This window comes from Tenrec ecaudatus, chromosome 10, assembly GCF_050624435.1.
Source record: "Tenrec ecaudatus isolate mTenEca1 chromosome 10, mTenEca1.hap1, whole genome shotgun sequence".
Classification (NCBI taxonomy): Eukaryota; Metazoa; Chordata; class Mammalia; order Afrosoricida; family Tenrecidae; genus Tenrec; species Tenrec ecaudatus.
This window is the reverse complement of record NC_134539.1, coordinates 152762760-152786492: the sequence shown is the minus strand read 5'-3', so window position 1 is coordinate 152786492 and position 23733 is coordinate 152762760. Positions and strand designations below refer to the sequence as shown.

The window sequence follows — 23733 nt, the reverse complement described above, 5'->3', positions numbered from 1 at the left end:
CAGTGGAAGCTGGATGGAGGCAGCTTGTCAGCTCTTATCCCTAGTGGCTGGTGGATTCAAATTGCCCACCCTGGGGTGAGCAGCCAAGCATGGAACAAGCCCCCCGGGGTTCTTTTCCATCAAGGTCTCTCACTGCCACCCAGTCATTCCTCACTCATCTCATCGTGCCCCTATAGCGTGGGGGGTAGGGGTAGGGGGAGAAACTGTCCCTGTAGGCTTCATCGACTGTAAATCTTTTCTGAAGTAGACGTTTCTACCTCACAGCCACGGTTGGGTGGTTTTAAACTTATGAGCCTGTGGTCAAGCAGCCCAGTGTATAACCACTAGGTCAACAGGGCTCTTTGAGGTCACCACGGAGAAAACCTTCTGGGGCAGTTCACTTCCTTAATGCTGTGGGGTCACCCTGACTCAGCAGACTCCGGATCCCTCTCTGTGTGTGTGTATTGGTGACGGTTCTCCCAACTTGTAACAATAGTCCCTTCCACATGACCCTCCCCCACTCCCACGCAGACACTTCTCCACCCCCGCAAATCTCAAAGAAGCAGTGGACAGGGTGTACTTTCCAAAATACTGCAATTTAATCCGGACGAAGAAAAGGCAAAAAAAATGCTAGCCACCCAGAGCAGCCAGCCCACATGATTACATGACCTGTGTTCTGCCTCTGCCTTGGGGACCCCAGAACCTGGTAAGGTCAGATTCCTCCCTGCTGTGGCTGGGAGAGGTCACCACAGAGAGTGCTTCCTTATCAGGCCCAAGTGAGAACCGGCGACTGGGTGCAGAGAGCAAGGTTTCTGCTCGGCAAGCCAGGGTTGCAAGCCATGGGGCATTTCGTTTCCCCTTCCTGCAGCGCCCCCCAGGCTGAGAGCGGGAATGAAGATGCCTCACCTGTCCATTTCTAACCACTGGGCCACGGCTTGGGGTGGGGGTGGCGCGGGTGAGACCTTGGCCCTGCAGAAACTGCTCGGTGACCTTCCACTCCACCCCAGACATGCCCATCTAACTACCGTATTCACCTAAGTTGGACGGAGATGAGTCATCTCAACTTTGGTGTCAGTCTCAGAAGATCCGGAAAGGCCCTGAGTGGTCAGAGATGAGGTGGGGCTTAGAGGTTAGGAGGATACAGGTGAGGAGAGGGTCCCTTAGGGGGCCTGCTTCCCACCTGCAGCTGGGGCCAGGTGTTTCTTTATAAAATGCAAATGCGGCTCTTAACTAAATGAAGCACCCGGGTTGCTTGGAAAACACCCTGTGGGTTTGAGTGGCTCTGGACAAGAAGCAAACCTGATCCCTTTTCTGATCCTAGGTGTCTGCCCAGGGGATAAGGTAGAAAAATGGGTCGGAGGAACGGTTCAGGAAGGAGGGGATTCCCTGGGATCTGATGTCCACAGAAGAGGAACCAAATGTCCCCAGGTGCCGCCAGGTGCTTGTCTGCTGCATGGGGCAAGGTTCGTAAGGCCAGGATGTCACCCAACAGATTTGGATCTCAGGTACTGCTCTTCCCGCCCCCCAGGGAGCCCAGCCTTCTCAGACCACATCTCTTCTCTTCCCTGAGTCTCTGGTTCTGCTTCCAGCACAAGGACTCAACTTACTGGGAAAGATGGATCCCTGGGGAGGTGGTAGAAACGAGAGGGCTGGGGATCTGCACAACCTCTTTCTAGCCAGTCACCTGCCTCGCCTCAGATATCAGGTAGCGCTGCACTGGTGCCTCCTGCTGTTGGGCGGGAGCATTGACACCTTTGTCACTGCTCGGAGGCAGATCCAGCCTCTTCACCTGTCCTAATCCCAGAGGCTAACCAGGCCCCAGCCTCTGTTTTCTGGGGACCCTGACACCCACTCTCTTTCCGTCTTAAATCATGTTACATTAAGTGAACTAGACCTCGTTTACCCTCCCCCGGCAGCAGGGAAGCTACAGGAAGTAGGGTAGGACCGGAGGCGCGCTTGCTCTTGGAAGGGGTTTGGGCCCCAGGCTCCCAGCTCTCAATCCCATCCCTCAGCCTCTTGGGAGCAGACTGGGTGCCGAAAGAGGGCTGCATGCGCTGGGCCTCCGAAGCCGCTGCCCCACCCCGCCCATTGGCCATCACACGAAGGCACAGCAGCCAGACCGCTTCTTCTGGGACTCGATGTAATCTCGGATCTGGAAGCTGGGTTCATCTGCCTGCTGCCGGGCCCGGTATTTCAGCTCTCTGGAAGCCGAAGACGCAGTGGTCTGAACTGGGAGTGTGGGGAAGACAACACCCCCGCCCCACCGCTGCACCTGACTCCCTGGGACCTTGGGGTGGGGTGGGGTGGAGAACTCTATGGGGTTCCCAGATGGCGCTGCCTACCCATGAGGACCCCTTCCCTGCTGGGCTCACTTGGCAATCGCTAGAAAGGCTAGCTCCACGTTCATGCCCGTCTTGGCGCTGGTCTCCATGAATGGCACTCCGTACTCCTGCTGGGGAGGGCCTGTGCTCAGAGCAGGTTGCCTTTGTCCTTCCCGCCACTGACCTCACCCCATAATCAGCCACTTACCCTGGCCAGCGTCTCCCCGTCTTCAGAGCGGATCACCCGTTCACTGCTCACGTCCGCCTGGAAGCCAAAATGGGTCGCTCTGGGAAAGGAAGCCTTCACCCCCAACCACTGGCCCTTCTCATCCTGCACCTCGCTGGCCTGTCTTGCAGCCCAAGAATAGACACGGTATGCCCTGGCCTGCCCTCTGCTGGTGGTCTGCGGGACTGAGAAGGCAGTTGCAGAGTCCCGCTAGCAGAGGGGTGTGTGATTGGCTTGGGGGTCAGAGTGTCCCTGGCAGGGAGAAGGGGAGTGTCGCTGCTTGGCAGAGCATGTGGTGGCCCAGCCCGAGAGGGGTGACAGTGGTTGGGGCGAACCCATTTTAGCCTTAGCGTGCATCCCCCACCGTGACACTAGTCACTATGTTGACAATGGCCTAAGGAGCTGAGCAGTCATACCCTTCTCTGGCAGTGTACTAGTTTTCCTTGAGAGTGGCCATTTCCAACCTTTCAGAGGTAGATGCGCTGGCCTAAAGCTTCCAGATGGGTCTGACCTCTGAACTGGGACTGATGGGAAAGTGTCTTAGTGGGAAGAATGTACAGGGAACACACTGGGCTGATGCTGCAGCATTGGAAGAGAGGGTGCAGGGTGGGCTGACCCTGCCAGGGAGCCACTCACCTTGTTGCCTAGCAACATGATGACCACATCCCTGTGGGCATACTCATGGATCTCGGTGAGCCAGGCCTGGGGGGGAGGGGCAGAGGGGAAGTTGAGCCAGGGCAAGACTGAGGCCCAGGCCCATTCCCTCCTCCCTCACCCTGCCTCTGGTTTCCTGCACTGCTCTCTGCCCCCTGAACATGAGACCCTGCACATTCCCTCAGCTGCATTTTTATCCAGACCTTTTCTAGTCTCATCTTTACCTACAATACACAGCTCAAGCCTGACTGCCCCTAAGTGACTTTCCTTGATCCCCTAGCCCACAAAGGCCCTCCCCACCCCAAATGCACTGTGACACGTATTTCTAGGGAAGATAAAGAGGGCACTGAAACGACCTTTCACCAACGGGGCAGAGTGCCCTGTTGAGGATTTGAAAGATGCCTAAAGGCTCAGTGGTCCAAAGTACCGTGATTGACTAGTAATGTCTGCCATGACCGTGGGTTTGGAGAGGGCAGCCTGAGTGCCATGGGTTTGCCACTGTGATCGATAAGTGATGCCTGCCATGCGCAGCATGCGGGTTGCCCATTGCAACATGAGTATTGAGGGGCAGTCACTACTTTGTCTGGTTCTGCCCTTGTCTCTCCCTACTAGTAGTTTGGCGGGGAGGACACAGCCACTCGTCTGTCTGAGTCACTTCCTTGTAACCCAGGCTGAATGTTTGTGTACATTTGTGGTTAGACTCTCTTTCTGGTCCCTGTGGGTAACTGACTCCAGTTGAGCTGGAGGCTTTCTGAACACCTATGATGTAAAACACCCCCATGAGCTTGAATCAGGGTGATCCTGCTGGCCTTCCACGCCCAAGTGTCCACAGCAGCTTGTAGGCCTGACGCCGGAACCGCCCATTCAGGTGCTTTCTACTTCAGAAGCCGCAGTCTTGCATGTTCCACCCCCTCCCACACTGACCTGCACTGGGTGGTGAGCTGGGGGCCCGGGGGTGGGTGGGGGTGGGGCAGAACCTACCCGGATGTTGTCAAAGGATGACTGGTTGGTGATGTCGTACAGCAGGAGCAGGGCTGGAGGGGGAGAGAGAGCACGGGGTGGGGGAGAGGGAGACTTGGAGCAGAAGGATGGATACCAGGAGGGGCCCTTGGAGCAAGGGAGAACGAGAACGTACCCTGGGCATCTCGGTAATAGGCGTGCGTGACGCTGCGGAAGCGCTCCTGCCCTGCGGTGTCCCAGATCTGAGAAGGAGTGCAGATATGGGTGGGGGGGTACATGGGGGCGGGGGAGGGGGGAAGACTATGCCAGGTGGAAGAAACCCAATTCATAGATGTGTATGTGTGCCTGTGAGAAGGTGGGATGGTTTCCTTCTCTGGGTTTTCAGGGACTTCAGGGCGGGTGTCAACCTTGAGTTCCCAAGCTCCTCAGGCAGTCTCCTGCTCCCCGACCTTGAGCGGATGAGTGAGGCCTGGGAACCTGGGGCAGAGGTGGGAGCAGGATGGGCTGATCTGAAGGCACTTGGGAGCTGCCTTTGGTCTCAGAGAGGGTGCCTGGGAACGGCTTTTTCAGCAGCTATCAAACAAAAGCCATTTCCTCTCCGGTGCCCCACAGGAAATTGCCCCGGTGGAGGGCGGGCTGCAGGCCAAGTGTGGTTCAGGGTGAGGAGCCCAGGGCAGGCTCACCATCCTCGCAGACCCCATCTCACCTGCAGCTTCACTCGAACACCGTCCACGGTTACCACCTTGTTCTGCAAGAGAGAGAGGGGGCGGTGCCAAGGGACAGGGGAGTGGGTGGGGAGGTGAGGTAGCTTGGCTCCTGAGCTCTGAGGACATTTGACCTTGTGCTGGGCCTGCTTCAGAGCTTGAGGAGATGGGTCATTGTTATCTGATGGCCAGGTTGCTCCATCAGGCCAGTGGGGCCCCTTTGCCCAGGCATCTCCACTGGGGGACCTCTCTTCTTGGGGTTCCGACTGGTCTTCTCACAACTTGGCAGGGCAAGGGGAGCCTGAGGATCTGCTGGCTGTCCGGAGGCTCAGCAGACACTGGAGTCCCTGCCCCTCCCCATGGCAGTCTGCCTCTCCCCAGCTCAGTCCTGTCCCTGCCACCCAGCTCAGAGACAAGGTGCCACCTGGAAGCCCAGGGGGATGGGGAGTGGGGTGCGATTTCAGTGGCTGGGCTCAATCTACAGGGGCAGCCTTCCTCCAGCTCCTCCCTCCTCCTCCACCAAGCTCCAGCACCCTGAGAGAGAGGTATACATCTCCATAGCCCCCAAGCAGCCCCAGGGAAACCACGCCCCCTACAGCAGCTCAGATGCAGATGTGCAGAGAGGGGTCATCAAGGTGACCAGCTGCTCTCTCCTGCATGGCCAGTCCAGCTCTGAGACCCTGGCCAGTGCCAGCTGGTCTTTGGAGGCCTTGCCTGTGGGTCCCAGCTCAGGGGCTAAGGAGCCTCCGAGGTCCAGGACCCTGGCTCACATGGTGGGTGTGGGGGTTGGACACCCGCTCTGGGCAGCCCATCACCCCTTGGAGGGGAGGGAAGGAAGATTTAGCCTTTCATTTCTCACAGCTGTTGGTGGGCCTAGGAGCCCACCAGGGCCAACTCCTGTAACCCTGCTGCCTGCTTGGTTCCTGAGGGAGGGAGCATGCCTAGTGCCCCCTGGCGGTAAACCACAGGAGCAGGAGGGGCCGCACTCCTGAGCCCAGTGCTGATGGGGGAGGAGGAGCCTGCAGGCACCTCACCCTGAAGTCTATGCCGACGGTGGCTATGAAGGTCCCGGACAGGAAGGCCCCGTCTTTGAATTGGATCAGGAAGCAGGTTTTGCCGACGCCTGAATCCCCCAGGAGCATCACCTAGGAGATGGAGCAGAGGCAGTTAATGGGGGCTCAGGGTAGGTAGGGGTCTGGGCTCACAGGGAAAGCGATCCTGGAGAAAGGGGTGTGTGTATGTGCAGGGAGAATCTGTCTTTGCTGGCCCCTCCAGTGCACACTCCTGGGCTGAGCCCACCTCCCCACTGAAACAAGGTCTTGGCGCCAGCAGGTGCCCACAGGTGGCTGAGAAAAAACTTCTGCGTCTCTGTGGTTTTCATCTAGTGGCATTCACCCATACCATGCCAGGACCCTGCCCTGTTTGAGAGCTTGGCCTTGCGGGGATGTGGGTGGGCAAGGCAGGGCTGCCTGGTGGGCTGTGCAGGACTACTGGGTAAGTGTAGAGTGGATGAGGACCCTGGAGCAGCCTGATGCTGTGGTTGGCACCAGTATAATATTCCCAAACGACTCCAGTCTGGGGTTTTGGGGTCACAACATCTACTTGGAAGTTTCTAATGACATTTTATGGTTGTGAATTAGGAAAGGTTACACTTTATACTGAAGTGAGGAGACATTTAGTCTGAAATTCCTCCAGCCGCATGGTCCTAAGTGGCTCAGAGTCTGAAAATGGCAGCCCAGGCAGGTCACCGAAGGTAAGGAGGGCAGTGAGGGTGACACCCCTTCCCTTTGTTGCCTGGTCAGTCTCAGCTCGTCTCCTCTGGGTGACACTGAGGGGCAGGGGAGGGAAGTCTTTGACTAGTCCTCCCTTGCCAGTGGGTCTTGGCCTGGTCGGAAATAATTTTTGAGACGCCGGTCTTGACAATCAGAGTCCCTGGGAGGTAGTGCCAATGATTTAAGAGTTCAGCTGCTAATGAAAAGGCTGGCGGTGCCAATCCACTTTGGAGGTGCCTCAGAAGAAAGGCCTGGAAGATTCCTGAAAACCGATGGAGCATAAAGGGACTCCTGGGTAATCACCACGTGGTGGGTTTTTTTTTGGAACTTGACAAGAGAGCCTGGAGGTGCTAAGAGGCCGGGGGTGGGGTGGGGTAGAGTCGAAGGTGTGTGCAGGCTGGGGGTCTGGCTTTGGGAAGATCACTCCCTTGTGGCATTGTGTCCATGTGGCTGGAGAAGAGGCAGGGTCACTCTGCAGTTGGGCTCTTGGTTGGGGCCCACGATGTTGACATGAACCACTGAGACTACCTGGGCCAGTAAAGGGAAGGCCAGGGTGGGTGGGCTGGGGGTGCTCCCTGCCTGTGGCCCCATCCCTGATCTCCAGCCCCATGGTCTCCTTCCAGGAAACTTCCAGACTGTCCTAGAGCTAGTCTCTGGGGACAATCCTGGGACAGGGGATATCAGGGAAGACACTCCTGCAGATGCTGATGACCAGGGGGCCGGGTGGCAGATGGGGGGGGGGGACAGGTAGTGTTCTGGAGGCTGCCCCTCTCCCTGGTTCCTGGTCCTAGCCCCCCCACCCCTAGCCTCAGCCCTGATGGCAAAGGGAGGGAGGGAGGGTGGATGGGAGGAGGGCAGGCAAAGGAATGCCTGTGTACTTTACAGATCACAGCTGCCTTCAGCAAATGAGGGTGCCCCCACCCAGCCAGGCAATGTCCCAAAGACACCACCGCCCAGGCAAACAGCCCAGCTGGCTGGTGAGGCACGGAGGCCAGGCAGGCGGTCCCACCAGCCTGGGGTTGGCCCTCTGAGCTCCCCTCCCCTCAGGGTGCAGGGGCCCATTTCCGGCCACGAGCCCACACAGGCCGCCTATCTCAACGGCTCTGGACGGCCGACTTGCCCAGTGGAGGCGGGGCTCCTAGCGTGTGAGCCCGCGTGGGGAGGAAACCCGGGCACAGCAGGTCTCCTTCAAGGTCAAGCAGCGGATGATACCGGGCAGCCCCTGTCCGGCGACGCCCACTCTAGAGGGGACACAGCCCTGGCTGAGTGGCCTCCCTGCTAGCGCTAGCCCATCTTCTCTGTGCGTGCCCTCTTCGAGGCCCTGAGGAAGGTGGGCCGGGCCAGTGCCCTCCCCCCTCCCCTGCTGCAGCACAGGGCAGCCCCTCCCTCTCCCCAGGTGAAAGTCGCTCCAACTGTAAGCATTCCTGGGTTTGCTTCCAGGCTGGGACCACCTTCCTTCGAAGGAACTGGCCGGAGGGGACCGGGGGACCTTAAGGGTTTTCAGGTCGGGGCGCAGGGACACGAGCGCCCCACCACTGGCCCGCAGCCCGCGGAGTCTCCAGGCGGCTTCTTCTCTGAGCCCCGCCCCCTCCCCCCTCCCCGTCTTAGGACGGCGGTGCATTGGGCACCCTGCTCTGCCCTATGGGGTCTCCACGAACGGATGGCTACGGCTGTTCATGGGTTTGGGGAGGCACGAGCCCGGCGAGTGGTCGGGTGGACTGGGTCTCATGGGGACCCCCTAGCGTAGAGTAGGACTTCCGCATAGCGTTCCAAGGCTGCGTTCTGCACGGAAGCCGCTGCGGGATTCGAACCTTTGTCGCCCAAGCTCTTAACCATTTGCACCACGGAGGCTCCTCGGCCCAGCCGTCCAAACGACAACAACAAAAAAAAACCCCAAACCCAACCCATGGCTGTCCAGTCCAGCCCGAGTCAAAACAACCCGTGTAGGAAGTAGAAGGGTCCCATAGGGCTTCCCAGGTTCCGAGTCCACGGAAGCCCACTGCCACCACTTGCTTCCTTGGCTTCGAACTGCCAGCCTTCTGATTTTCAGCCGAGCACTTAGCGACTGCGCCACCAGGGCTCTGGGCTTGGACCTGGGGCGGCGCTCAGTCCTCCCCACCGTCCTCGCCCCGCTCCGCCGAGCCAGCCCCCTCCCTAGAGGTTGGGGCGCTCCCAGGGGCTGTCCTCCTTTCTTCCTCCGGGGATCCGGCTGGCCGCTCCGCAACGGACGCATCAAGAAAGGGGGTGGGCGGGGAGGGCGGGGGGGGGGTCTCAGGGACAAGGGCGCGGGGAGGGGCGACCCTCGGAACCGGCATGGCGTCCCCGGCGCTAGGCGCAGCGCTCACCCACCTTGCCCGTGAGATCGTAGCTCGGACTGCAGGGCGGGGAGCGCTCGGGGGCCTCGCCATCCCGGGTGGCCGCTGCGCCAGGCGTGCCCGGCATGTCCCTGGACGAGAGGTGAGCTGGGCCGGCGGCCGGCTGGCAGAGAGCGCAGGGCCGGCCCCGCCCCTGGCTCCGCCCACTCCGCACCTCCCACCCCGGCCCAGGCAGCGACCCTGTAGACTCCTCCCCACCCGCCACCCTCGACGACACCCTCCCTGCCCGGGCGCGCAGGGCCAGCACCCTCGGGATGGCGGGCAGTCCCTGAGAACACTGGCCTGGCTCAGAGCTTGGGGGCCACATCCAGCCACAGGACCACCCCCGCACACTAGGCCACCACAGCAGGGAGTGGATTCCCTTGGGGCTCTGTCCTGGGAGACCCTGCTCTGCCCACTGGGAAGGTCTGCCTGTTGGGACCAGTCCGCCTGCAGTTGCTCAGCGCGACCGGAAGGCGGTGCTAGAGTCCCAGCCAGCAGGTGGCTAACAGCTGGCCCCTGGCCAGCTAGCTCTCAGCTTGGGGGCTTTTTTGAAGGCAGGGCCTAGGCCCTTAGCTAGCGCACCCTAGCCGGAGTCCATCTGAACATATTAATTTACCTACCCATATTTACCTAGGCGCATTTGCCCTGCCTGCGATTTCCCGGCCCGGACTTTGTGCCTTCAGCATCATTACCGCTCATTTCCCCTTGACCCGCTAGGTTGTGCCCAGCAAGTCCCTTCCCGGGAGAGCCTTCTCATGCAGACTTCCGGCACCCACCTCCCAATCCTGCAGGAAGCGTGGGCTTTTCTCTAGGTCGACCCCCCCTCCCTTTGAGCACTCTGAACTGGAATGACCCAGGAAGGCTCTTTTAAAGCAGAGAACCCTGCAGCCCCAGGGTGGGCTAGGGTGGGTGGGGAGTGTCCCCCATAGCAGGGTCCAGGGATACCTGGCTGACCTGTGTCAGCCAGTCAATCGCCCCTTCCCCCACCCCCTTCCCCCACCAGTCTTTCCAAGTGAATTCCAGTGCCCAAGGCACAACAGGGTGGACTATGTCACAAAGGGGTGTGTGGGGAGGGAGCGGGACCCCTGCAGCCCTTTTACTTAGGTGTTGGGACTGGGTGGCTAAGGGTTACAGGTGACTCCAGGCGAAGGGTGGCAGTCTTGGGGCAGTTGGGCTCTGTCTGGCAAGGTGGCTGTCTTGGGGGGGTAGGTTTGGTGGGCTGGTTTGCAGGCCTTGGGAGGACAGACTCTGCGGGCACCAGCTGGAGCTATTTTCTGGTATCTGGAGAAGAGTCCAGGGCAGGGACAGAGCAAGAGGCTTGGGCCCCTGCTTCCGGAGGCAGCATGCCTGGCCCTCTGTGAGGTATGTTCTCTGCAGGGAAGCACCAGGGACAGAAGCAGGGGCTGTAGCCCTCAGACATGTCCCATGCGGGCTGCTGGGGGCCTGGTTTCAAATCCCTCAGCACCCAGGCTCCCGAGGACTCAAGCATGCACCCTCAGGGATGAGGGTGGGGGAGGAGGGGGAGTGGGGTGTGAACCAGGCCAGCCAGCGGGTGGGCAGCTGTGTTTGTCTTATTGGATCCACAGGACCCTCTTGGTCCCGTGGCAGTCAGAATGGGGAAGGTCACACAATGAGGTGAGAGCTTCCCAGAGAATTGAGGAAATGAGACCCTTGCCACGCCACCGCCCTTAGGGCCCAGTTGACCACCGCCTTAGGGCCCAGTTGACCGAGGGGGGAAGTCTGTGCACATGGTGGGGGGGCCTCTTCCTGGAGGGTACTTAAGGACAGCCCAAGGGCATCAGGACTGGCTGGGCCAGCTGCGTCTGTCCAGGGCACGGCTCTGCAGGGAGGCAGCCTGTCCTGGAGGGAGGGCCTCACCCCAGGAGCAGGGCTCACCAAGGGACAGGGGCCTTTTAGACAGTTTCCAGGAAAAGGCTCATCTAGGGCACGGCCTTGGAGAAATTGAGGCCTCTTGACCTTTCAAGCTGTGTGTGTGTCATGGTGGCCCCCTTCTCTCAACACACACACACACACACACACACACACACACACACACTGACCTCGCCTCCTAACACACACAGGTGAAGTCACCCAGAAATGTACACACATCAACTCCCTCACATAACACATCATTCCCTCACATCATACCACACACACACACACACACATTCCTCAAACCACACTGCAAACACACACAGCTCACACCTCACACATTCACTTCTACGGTCCCCCATACATGCATGCCCTTAATTCACACTGAAAACACATAGCTTTCACTGTACATACACGTTAAGTCATGCCACAAACATACAGATGTCACCTCCATCACATAACAGACACCGTCCTTAGCATATCACACATAGACCTCAACACACACACACACACACACACACACACACACACACACACCTCACATCAGGCATTCTCAAACAACAGCCCGCAGGCCACATGTGGCCCACTGAGGACATTTATCCAGCCTGCCGGGTGTTTTTGCCCTGTTTATTTTTTTACTTCAAAATAAGATATGTGTAGTGTGCATAGGAATTTGTTCATAGTTTTTTTTTAAACTATAGTCCGGCCCTCTGACGGGTCTGAGGGACGGTGAACTGGCCCCCTGTTTAAAAAGTTGGAGGATCCCTGTCTCGCATCATAACACACACTTTTCATGTCACCCACAAACACACACAACTCAAGCTACTGACACACAAGCTTCGTATCACACACACCACATGACATCCTGTGACACACACATCACACCATACCACTCATGCCTTGAGCCACACCATAGAGACGTACACACTTTCTACCGGACCTCTCCTTCACATAACCATGCCACAACCACACCCGTGCCACGCTGCACCACAGACGCGCCTCACGTCACACCACAAACACACTGCATCCCACACCACACCGAGAATATTTTCCGTCATACCACAAACATGCATCCTACATCATGCCACAACACACCCCCTCGAGACCACAGATCATGATGTCAACACAGGCTCCAGAAACACACCTCTCAAATGACCCTCTTACACATACACCTCATCTAGCCCCAAATAGACATGTTCCTCTCCCCACACCATACTTGCCGGCAGTTCACATCAGCCATAGACCATGCTTCCCCTTGTGGTTCACTCGCTGCCAGAGAGAGGATGTCCACTCCTAGCCGCCCTATGGGACAGGGTAGAGCTGCCCCCGTGGGTTCCGAGGCTGTGGCTCTTTGCTGAAATAGACAGCCTCCTCTTTCTCTTGAGCAGCAGCGGCTGGTTTCGAACTGCTGACCACATGCTTAAAGGCCCAATGGGTAACTCATTACATCTCCAGGGCTCCCCTCATGGCACACACGCCCTTCATGTTCCCTCCAGCTCACGTCATCCCCACGTGCACACATTACACATAATCCAACACAGCACTCTTGCAACGACCCCAGTAAGTCTCACGGTTCCCAGTCCCATAGCTCACAGAAACCCAAGTGGGGCGCACACTCCACAATCTCCCAAACACAGGCGCCCCACCCCCATCACCCATCAGCCGGCCTCATGGCAGGTGGTGGACGCCACACGGAGACTCCCTGGGTGCTCAGGGGAGGGACCCAGTGTGCCACCTTGGAGCTCCAGGAAGTAACAGGGCACACAGGCATCCCGGAAGGGCACTCCAGGTGGCGGGGCAGGTGTGGGCAGTGTTGGGATGAGGAGGGGTGCGTGAGCAGCCTGGAGCTGCCAGGATGAGACCTCAGCTCAAGTTCTCAAACTGTGGTGGGGGGCCACCTGCCTCAAAGGGCAGAATCTGTACACCCCCACCCCCTCCCCCTGCCCCAGTCCTATGGAATTGGCACCTGTGTGGGTGGGCTCAGGAATCCACATTTCAGACTAGCTCCTCCCGCCTCTGCGATTCTTATGTGCACTGACGGAGTGTGTGAAGACCCTTTGGTTCTGGACCCTCAGAGAGATGACGGACAGACAGACGGATTTAGACTCTCTTTGGTGGGCAGTAGGGAGCCACGGAAGGCTGCAGGAATGGGAGCAGGGGCAGAGCGAGGTGTTTGGAAGATGGCTGTTGCAGCGGTGTTTAGACACCCCTGAAGAGGTTGGGGAGACTGAGGCAAGACGCTACCAGGAGGGCCCGAGCTGTGTGGAGGAGGGGCTGGCAGGAAGATGAGCCTGTCTGCTGGCAGGCCCTGAAGGCAAGTCGCCCGAGCTGGTGATGGAGGAGTTGGGGAAGACCTTGATGTGAGAGGCAGCTAGCAAGGTGACCGGTGACGCCATGCGCTGCTTTCCACAAGGTGGGCGGATCAAGCCCACCAGCTGGTCCTCAACAGCTGGGGAAAGATGCGGCTGTCTGCTCCCATCAAGATCTACAGTCTGGGAGACCCCCAAGAGCAGTTTGACCCTGCCCTACAGGGTCCCTAGTAGTCGGAATTGGCTCGAGGGCAGTGGGTTTCGGTTTTCGGTCACCCAGAACCTGAGCAGGTCCCAAGGGTTGAAGGCAATGGCCCGGAGCTCCCAGGAGCTGACCGGAGGGCATGCATCAATTACCCACCCGCTCCCCTCTGTCTCCTGCTGCCTGCCAGGCTGTACGCCACCTCCGAGCTGGCTCAGTGGGAAGGCACTGGCCCTTTGCCCTCAGGCATCAGCACAGGGGAATTCTGGGCGGGAGCCCAGCGCCATCCACGGGACACTTGTAAATTGCCAGCAGCGAGTAGTGTTTACATCTTGGACGGGACAGATGGTGGGCCCTTGGGCCACCAGGAGCCCAGCGTCCTCCAGCCCTGATGCTCACCGAGACACAGGATGCTTGAGCTGTGTGCTCTGAACCGAGGGAGAGAAAGAGCCGGAATGGAGGGTCCCTAACATTGCATAGAGTGTCTGGCTGGTGCCAACAATTCACACGCTCAGCTGCCAAACCCAGAGGCTGGTGGTTCCAGTCTGCCCAGAGGTGCCTTGGAAGAAAGAAGACCTGGTGCTCGGCTTCTGGAAGGTCAGCCACTGGAGCACAGTTTGGCTCTGACACCCCTGGGGGGATTCACATTATGGCAACTACAGCTGTGGCCTTGGGTGCACGGTAGGGAGGGGGCCTGCAGAGAGCAGGGGGCTTCAGATTTCTGGGCACGCAAGTGATACCCAGGACTCCCTCCTGTCCTCAACACGAGCCCCAGAAAGCCCGTGGGGATGCGGCTGCCCTTCATCACCCTCGTTGGGGTGTCCCTGGGTGTGTCCCATCTGTGGAGCAGGGCAAATGCCCCATTCAGGGTTCCCGGTGCCCCCATGTCCAGAAATAGGCTCTCAGGCCTCCATTGAGCCCAGCCTTCCCGGTGCCAACTCTGTGGACTGGAACCAAGCAAACAGTGGGGGACTCTAGAAGGACCACCCGAGGAGAGAGGGGGGAAGGGGCCAGGCTGACCTGTGGGATGCTCTCAGCCTCGGTGTGACCACACCTCCTTCTTCAGGGGATTTTCTTATCATTTGCAAAGCCCAGAACCCAAACCCATTACCTCTGATTTGATTCTGACTCACAAGCACCCTATCTACACCGCATTTCCCGGCCTGTCAGTCTTCACGGGGACAGATAGCTGCATCTTTCCTCTGCAGATCAGTTGCTAGTTTGAACCGCTGACCTTGTGGTTAGGAGTCCAACTCTTAACCAACGGCACCACCAGGGCTCCCTGTTCTTGCTGATTTAGTGACAAAATTCAGTGGTCTGTGGCATCTGTGGATCGTGAACCAGAGTCCTCACCCCTGCCCCTACATCCCACCCACGCTTTGCCCTCTGTGGAAAGACGTGAGTGGGTGAGGAGACCTGGGGGCTGAAGGGACTCAGCCTGCTCTTCTCGGTCCCCCCCTGGAGGAGCCCAGCTGGCTCCAGACACCCTGGCTCCAGACACCCTGGCTCTGGGACACCCTGGTCAGGCTCTTCTGTGGGACAGTTACTAAGAAACCTGGTCCTTCTTGGGCCCTTGGTGTTCCTGGCTGAGATCCACTTTCTTTCTTTCTTTTTATATTAATTTGTCATTTTATTGGGAGTTCTTACAGATGTCAAACACTGTAATTCAAAGAATTCAAGTGTACTTGTACAATTGCTACTCCAGTCAGTTTCAAAACATTTTTTTTTCTTTCTTGAACTCTTTGCTACCAGCTCCCCTTTATCCCCTTCCTCCCCCACCCTTTTCCCCAGGACCTCTGTTGTCATTGTTTTATATATATATATAGATATATATATACACATACATACACACACATACACATATATACATATATATATATTTCCACCTGAAGTTTTTTATTTGCTCCCCTTGAGTAGAGATCTACAGTTATTATTTCTATCAGCTCCCCCTCCCCTCCCTCCTCCCCCCTGTCTTCCCATATCCTCTGGGAATATTACTCCTGTTGCTGTTTCTATAGGGTCATCCATCCTGGCATTGCTGCATAGAACGATCTTACTTATATGCCTGAATGTATACGTAGGCCTAACGATTAATGAGGTGAAACATAAGCCTTAATAGTAAGGGGAGGAAATGTTAAAGACCCAGGGGATAGTTATGTGTTTTATCAATGCTACAACACAGCCTGACGTCCTCATCCCCCCCGCCCCCTGCCACATGGCCCCTCTGTGAGGGCCTGTCCAATTGTCTTGCAGGTGGGCTTTGGGTCTCCGCTTGAGACCCACTTTCTGAGTGTTCCTCTCTTCCTCCCAACAGCACAGCACTGTGCAGACCTCTTTGGCCCTGTGTCTACTTGGCCTGAGTTTGGCTCATAGACACCCGTGCTGCCTGAGAAGAGACGCTTGCTTTTCCTCATCCTGGAGGTTCTGGAGACCCCAGGGATACCCCCACTGCTCCTGACACTGTCCAGGAAGGAGATCCTCTAGATCTTCCAGGAGGTCAAGGGTCACTGAGCATGGAGGGGAAGGAGGCTGTGTGGAGGAGGGAGGACTCCTTGGTTTTCAATGGAGTCCTGGTCAAAGGACGTTGAAGAAGCGTGCCCAGGGAGAGGCAGAGTGCTACAAGCTGAATGTGAACCCTCGGCCTGCCAGTTCCCCAAACCATGTGGCAATGCTAAGTCTGGACTGGGCTTCAAATCTTCAGCTGGCCCCTTGCCCCTCTGGATCCCGCTTCCCTGGAAGGCCAGCTAACTCCTTGGCTTGCTGGATTCTGTTGGGATTCAGCTATTTGGGAGCCCCAGAAGGAGAGTGGGGCACAGGCAGTTGGAAAGCAAGGCGGCAGCAGCAGGCATTTAGTGTTCTGGCTGCCTTCCTGCTCCTTCCACTGGAGGGGGAGCACTTGCCATTGATCTGTCTGCCTCTGGTACCAGTGATGGTCCCCTCCCCTCCTGCGTGCCCCTCATGCTTCCCAATATCCCGTCTACACCTTGGGGATCATCATCTCAGACTTCCCACGAATGATCTCAGGTGAGTTTCCTGCTGGGAGCCTGACAGCTACACACCGGGCCCAGAGCCCACCCAGCCTAGAGTCGCCAAGGGCAATGGGTGCTTACTGTGAATCCGATGCCCACGGTGGCTGAGAAGGAGCCCGGGATGAACTTGCCCTGGTCGAACTGAACAAGCAGAGATGTCTTCCCCACGCCACTGTCGCCCACCAGGATAGTCTGAAATTGCAGTAGAGAAAAGGTTAAGGGCCAGCTCCAGGCATAGGTTTCTGAGACATCATGTGGCAGTGGGTGGGAGAGGGTGCTTTCTAAGTTCACACAGACATATACACATGAACTCTTGATTTTCTGTTGTGTACACTGAAGAAGGCAAAAAGGCACTGAGGAAATCTTGTTCCAAACTAAGATAACAAACATCTGTGGTGACCATGACAATGAGGCTCACAGACTTCCCAGCCAAGTCAAGTCACGCCAACCCAACCCAACCAACCCAACCCAACCCAACCAACCCAATCTAACCAATCCAACCCAACCTAACCCAGTCTAACCAGCCCAACCCAACCTAACCCAGTCTGACCAATCCCAACCCAACCCAACCCAACCCAACCAACTCAATCCAATCCAACCCAACCAACCCAACTCAACCAACCCAACCCAACACAATCTAATCAACCCACCCCAAACAACCCAACCTAACCCAGTCCAATCAACCCAACCCAATACATCCAAACCAACTCAACCCAGCTTAACCCATTCAGCCCAACCCAACTCTACTCTACCCAGTCAAACCAAGTGCCATTGAGTCCATTCCAGATAATGGCACCCTCAGTGGTACCAGAGTCGAGCTGCACTTCATGGGATTTTCAATGGCTGTGCTCTTTCAGAAGTAACTTGCCAGGACTTTCTTCTGAGGTGTTCCTGGGTGGATTAACCTTTCTGTTAACAGTGAGCTCCTCATAGCACATGCTGACCAGGAGAGGATACGCCCACTTAATCTTCCTCCCTGCTTTCCTTCACTTGGACCAGACCTGGCCCATGGTCTCTCCTGGCTCCCATCTGCTTATCTCATAGGCATTTCTCCTAATAAAATGCTTGTGTGTTGCATTGCATCCCCTTGCGATATCGACTTTTAGGGAGACCCAGACTGATGCTGTGTTCATGGGGATCCTAGAGGGGAAAGTCCAAGAAAAGTCTGCAGAGCGCCTGGGTATGTGCTCACACTGGGCCCTCGACCTTGGTGGAGAGGACTAGATTTCAAAGAACAGCACAGATTAGAAAAGTGAGAGGGAAAGTCATTTTGCTCTGAGTGTCTTAGGGGCAAGAAGTAGGAAGAACATTATTCTGGGAGTCCAGGAGAAATATATGAAAGAAAATTATGATCAACAGGGGAAACATTTGCAGCCAGAGGCTCATACACAATGAATGGATGAATGAATGATTGAATGAATGAATGAGTGAATATATGACCATAAAACTTCTCAAAGGCAAGACTTAAGGGTAATTGGAAAAGCTTGGGAAATACAGCATTTAGCTGGACTTGCAAAAATACAGCCAAATCAAGATTACTGAGTCAATACTGGGTCATATTGACCCCTTACAGGGGTTCAGAGGCTGTACAGCTTCATGGGGGCAGTAAAGCTTTATCTTGCTCCCAAGGAGCAGCTGGTGGGTTTGAACCACCAACCTGGCAGTCAGCAAGTCCAAGGCTTACCCGACAGCAATATAGAGACATAAAAAGAAAACACAAAACAATGATTAGCGGTGCTACCTTAGGTCAAGTCTATGAACTTCAGCTTCTCAACTGTTTTTGATGGATCTGCCTGAATCCACAACCATAGATACACAGGGAGCCCTAGTGACAATGATTAAATGATTGGCTGTTAACCAAATGGTTGGCTGTTCCAATCCACACGCCAGGAGAAGAAGACTCAGCGACCAGCTCCTGTCATGATCACAGCCTAGCAAGCCCTTTGGAGAAGTTCCTTTATGTCAGGCGGGATCAGTACGAGTCGAACATTGACTTGGGTGGCACCCAATATTAGCGACCCAATGAGGTTTCTCTCGCCATCCAACAGCTGCTGGGATTTCCCTGATGTTTCGTCACCTTAGCTCCAGATTTTACTACTTGTTGCTGCTGCTAGGTGCTGTCCAGTCAGCACCAAGCCACGGCTACCAGATGGACAGCAGACGCAGTGCCGCCCAGTCCTGCGCCATCCTCCCAGTGGCTGCCATGTCTGAGCCCATGGCTGCAGCCACGGGCCAATCCCTCTTATTAAGGGCCTTTCTCTTTTCCGCGGACCCTCTGTTACCGAGCAGGATGTCCTTTTCCAAGGACTGGTCTCTCCTGCGAACACGTTCAAAGTCTGTGACAAAGTCTTCCCCTCCTCCCTTCTAAGGGGCATCCTGGCTGCTTGGTTTGCTCTGCTGGCAGCCCGTGGTCGTTTCAGTATTTTTCACCCCCCCACCCCCTAATGCAAGAGCATTCACTTTCCTCTGGTCTTTTTTATTCATGGCCCAGTTTTCAGGTGCATATGAGGTCATTGCAGATACCATGGAGTGAGAACAAAAAATCATATCAATGTGAATGGGGGGAGTGGTGCAGAGTGGAGACCCAAAGCCTATCTGTAGACAATTGGACATCCCCTTACAGAAGGGTCCAAAGGAAGAGACAAGTCAGTCAGGGTGCACTATAGCACCGACGAAACATACAACTTTCCTCTAGTTCTTTAATGCTTCCCCCCCACTCCCTACTATCATGACTCCAATTCTACCTTACAAATCTGGCTGGACCAGAGCATGTACTTGGTTACAGATCAGAGCCGGAAACACAGGGAATCCAGGACAGATAAATCCCTCAGAACCAATAATTAGAGTAGTGATACCAGGAGGGTAAGGGAAAGGTGGGGGGAGAAAGAGGGAAGCAATCACAATGATCTACATAAACCCCCCTCCCAGGGGGATGAACAACAGAAAAGTGGGTGAAGGGAGACGCGGACAGTGTAAGAAATCAAAAAACAACAATTTATAAATTATCAAGGGCTCATGAGGGAGGGAGCGTAGGGAAGGGAGGGAAAAAAATGAGGAGCTGATACCAAGGGCTGAAGTAGAAAGAAAATGTTTTGAGAACGATGATGGCAACAAATGTACAAATGTGCTCGACACAATGGATGGATGGATGGATTGTGATAAGAGCTGTACGAGCCCCCATTAAAATGCATAAACAAGGAACAACCATGGTGTGGTAGTTACATAATCTCCTGTCAACTTGGAAATGGGTGGAGTTTAGCCTGTCAATCAGGTCACAGCTTGATGACCTCATTTGGAGGCGCCATGGGGATAAATACCTTCCTGGAGGTGGGACAGACACACAGACACACACTCTTTATATTCCTGCTGACAAAACACATTGAGCTACGAAAGAGCCCTGGAACTGGAGAGCCACATGGAGATGTACACCAGCGTTGAATGCCTCCATCACCACTGGGTCCACAAGACCAGCGGTCCTCAAACTTTTAAAACAGGGGGCCAGTTCACTGTCCCTCAGACCCATTGGAGGGCTGGACTATAGTTGTGAAAAAAAAACTATGAACAAATTCCTATACGCACTGCAATTATCTTATTTTGAAGTAAAAAACCAAAATGGGGCAAAAACACCCAGCGGGCTGGATAAATGTCCTTGGGGGGGACCGTATGTGGCCGGCGGTCTGTAGTTTGAGGACCTCTGCCCAAGACTTTCCGCCCACTGGCCTCTGATCTTCCTGCACTTGGCGTCATTGCATGTGTTTCATGAGTCTGAAGAGGGCTTTCTAGATTGGTGTCAGGCATATGGGCTAATATCAAACGCCTGGACTTGATCTGGCCTGGGCTGGGATGTTTTCTCAATGTTCAATTACTCTTGTATATAAAGTTCTTTTTTAAAGATTTAAGGCAGTGAATGGTTCTCAACCATCCTAATGCCGTGACCCTTTCATACAGTTCCTCATGTTGTGGGGACCCCCAAACATAAAACTATTTTTGTTGCTACTTCATCACCGTCATTTTGCTACTGTTAGGAACCAGAATATCAATCTCTGATATGCAGGATGTATTTTCATTGTTACAAATTGATGATTTTACAGTACATGATTTTACATTTACTCAATAATTATAATTCATGAAGTGTCATTTTGCCTCCAATACTGCTGCTTTTAATACATCAGCTGCTCTCTACACAACGGCTGCTCTCTACACAGTAGCTGCTCTCTACACAGTAGCTGCTCTCTACACAGTAGCTGCTCTCTGCACAGTAGCTGCTCTCTGCCCATGTGTGACTGGTCCACATCGGTACATTATGGCACCAACTCTAGTACATACACCTGTATTTGTATGGGGTGGATGTGATGGAGTTGGTGCGATGACATCATCACGCCAGGTACTCATATGTGGGTGTATCTGCATGTGGGCGGACCCGCATGGAGACGGATAGAGGAGCAGTGTCTTGGTTCCTAACATCATGGGAAATATGGTGTTTCAATGGTCCTAGTCGACCCCTGTGAAGAGGTCGTTCGACCCCCAAAGGGGTCTCAACCCACAGGTTGAGAACCGCTGATCTAAGGTATAAATCTGACCTGAATAGTTAAAACGTTGTCAATAGATCCCCCTATGATGTAGGCTGGACCTGATCTGGTTTCCAAAATTTTCAGTGTTTTTGGTTTATATTGTCTTGTTTGGTTTTTGTTTGCTCATATTAGAGTGTATCTCAGAGGGGTTATGTCCATGGAGGTCACCATCTTGAAGGTGGGTTATATGCTTTTTCATTTTTCTATATATAAAACCCAGGATTGATGAACCAAGAGGGACAGCAAGTAGAATAAAGAGAGGAAGTGGGGATACAGAGGTGGAGGGCAGGTACAAAGGACACGATGTCTAAGAGACCATGTAGAAAAAGAATGTTTGGAAACTGATTGTGCTAACAGTTGTACAATTCTATTCGACGTGATTGAAATATGGACTTATATAATATATGTATTAAATCCCAACTAATAAACATAAATAACCAAGCAAGCAAAAAAAGAGAAAGCTCTTTCTTATATACATATGAGTGTCTATGAATTTGTTTCTCTAGTGAGCCGACTCACACACATGGCTGGGTCAGGCGCACCTTAATCCTTCAGGTCACCTCCGGCTTTTCGACACTCCCTGTCATGTGATCTCCAGCTTCATGTAGATATTGGAAGCCATGTTTCCTGCAACTAACCCTTCCTCTTTGATTCCACTTTCGAGAAGCTAAATGCCACCTTCCGGCCCCAGAGCTTCCTCTTTCCAGCCTGTCTGACCAAGGTTCTAACCAATGCTCCTGGGTCAGCCTGGCCGCCAGCAGATCAGAGTTCTTGATTCTTTTTTTTCCTGAAACCAGGCTGCTTAGGTCTGTCTGTGGACTTGACCCACTTCCGAAAGGTGTTCGAGGTGACTTAAAACTTCCACCACCAACAAGGCCAGGAGATACAAATAGAAGGTGTATGTGTCCGAAAATCCTGCAGCCTGGAGTGGCTGGGCAGTCACTCCCCTTGGCCGGGCCATTCGATTTTCGACGTCCTGGTGATCCGAACACCTCGGTGAACAAGACGGAGTGTGTGAGACAAAGGCAGCGAGAATATTTTTTCCCACCGCAATTCTAAGACAAATCAGTTATGTGACCTCTTTCTGGTTATGATGATTATTATGGTAAATAGACACATAACAAAACATCCGCCCTTTTTTTGGAGGGGGGTGCGGGATAGGGGGAACCTGTTCAATTCAGTGGCATGAATTCTGTTCATCTTGTTCTTCAAATACCACCACTCCCTCCATCCGGACATTTTCCCATCACCCTGAACAGAAGCTCAGTCACCTCGAAGCCATGAGTCTTCCTGGCTCCCTCCTCCTTCCCTCCCCTCTGCCCTTAGGAGCCACTAATAGACGGAGCTCTTGCCACAGGACCGGTTCTAGAGATTTCATGGGATGTGGATTCTCTCATAAGAGACCCTGACTAACAAATGGGCCAAGAGTGATTTTGCAGACGAGGCAAACCATTTCCGATAGCTGCCGTATCGATCCTGATAAAAGCAAGGCTTGCTGGCCAGAGTACTCAGGGCCCCTCTCGGGGCGGGAGCTGTGCCAAGGTCCAGTACGCTCTTTCTTGCTTTGCTGGCGCTTGGGAGGCGTGGAGAGTGGTGGGGGTGGGGGGTGAGGCTCAGGGATGGCCTTGAGAAAAACCTCAATGAATGGGGCGGTCAGCACTCCCAAAGTGGCTCTGAACACCAGAAAAAGACCCATGGACCCGCCTGCAGAGGAGCAGAGAGGCACTGGCTGATGGAAACAACCTCCAAAGAGAAGCCACGGAGGGGAAATAGCTGAGACACATGTGGCCACCACTCAGAGGCACGGGGCCACGTCTCCCTGCTCGATTCTCAGGGGATCCTCCCCAGGCTGGGCGCAGTACCTGAGGGCTGGGCCACACGCAGGACTTCTAGCAGCTCAGGGGCCGCCCCCCCTTGCTGCTCCACCAGAGCCACCAAGCTCCTTCCCTGTCTTCTAGGGCTGCCCATCCCTGGATGACTCTGCCGTGGTCCCCTGGGAGTGTCAGCTTCTCTGCTGGCCCTATTTCTCCGTGTCGCTGTCCAGAATGCCCCGCGCAGAGGGTGTGCGGGGGAGGGCAGAGGGGACCAGAGGGGGGCGGGGGACCGAGCCCTCCCCCATCACCGATCTCACTTTATGGCTGGACATATTTGAACTGAGAGGCCACCTTGGCCACATCCTGGAACGAAGGCCCCTTATCAGCGGCTGATTTTCTATGCAAATACCACCCTGCACACCTGCTTCTTCCTGATTCTGGGGGCGGGTGGGGGAGTCATGCCCCCCTCACTGGCTCACCGACCCCTCACGATGTCCCATGGCATGTGTGGCACTGAGCGGTCGTGGGCTCCAGGTTCCAAATAAGAAAATGACCCAAATGGCTTCTTTCCTAACGCACCGGGGTCCCGACGGTCTGCTGGGATCCTGCTGGGGAAAGGGAGGAGGTAGGCGATAGACAGAGTTGCCAGACAGAGGACACTAAGACAGGCCACGACGCTTCTTTCCGACTCAGCAAACATTTTCTTACAAAGATGGGGCACGAGTGGGGGTGGGGAGGGCAATTGTTACTAGGGTGAGCTAGTCCTCAGGGTGGGGTCCCCTTAGTGTAATCAACTCAAAGACCCTGAGATCTGGCCTGGTGAGCTGGGTGCCACAATGGGACTTTCCAGTGTGTTCTCTGGACACGTGTCCCTCTTGTCCGTTGGACCAGTAGCTCCCGGCTCACAGCCCACTACTCATGGACCTCTTCTCCGTAGTGTAGGCTTTCTTTTCTTTAATTGAG

The 23733-nt window shown here is 55.2% G+C and overlaps 1 protein-coding gene across 3 annotated transcripts in view; it reads right to left on the bottom strand.

Moving 5' to 3' along the window:
- Window positions 1-1392: 1392 nt before the first annotated feature.
- Window positions 1393-23733, bottom strand: part of RAB37 (RAB37, member RAS oncogene family) — a 70250-nt gene continuing 47909 nt past the window's right edge. Inside the window, exons 1-9 of one of the 3 annotated variants that reach the window (XM_075559438.1) lie at window positions 8966-9058; window positions 5879-5989; window positions 4847-4888; window positions 4316-4382; window positions 4162-4214; window positions 3163-3228; window positions 2509-2565; window positions 2352-2428; window positions 1393-2180 (exon numbers count right to left, since the gene is read on the bottom strand). In XM_075559438.1, the coding sequence (XP_075415553.1) occupies window positions 2075-2180; window positions 2352-2428; window positions 2509-2565; window positions 3163-3228; window positions 4162-4214; window positions 4316-4382; window positions 4847-4888; window positions 5879-5989; window positions 8966-9058 (672 nt within the window). In that variant the 3' untranslated portion in view covers window positions 1393-2074. Of the gene's footprint in view, window positions 2181-2351; window positions 2429-2508; window positions 2566-3162; window positions 3229-4161; window positions 4215-4315; window positions 4383-4846; window positions 4889-5878; window positions 5990-8965; window positions 9059-16466; window positions 16578-23733 lie in introns of those variants that run through there. The other 2 variants (XM_075559440.1, XM_075559441.1) reach the window with 2 other exon arrangements.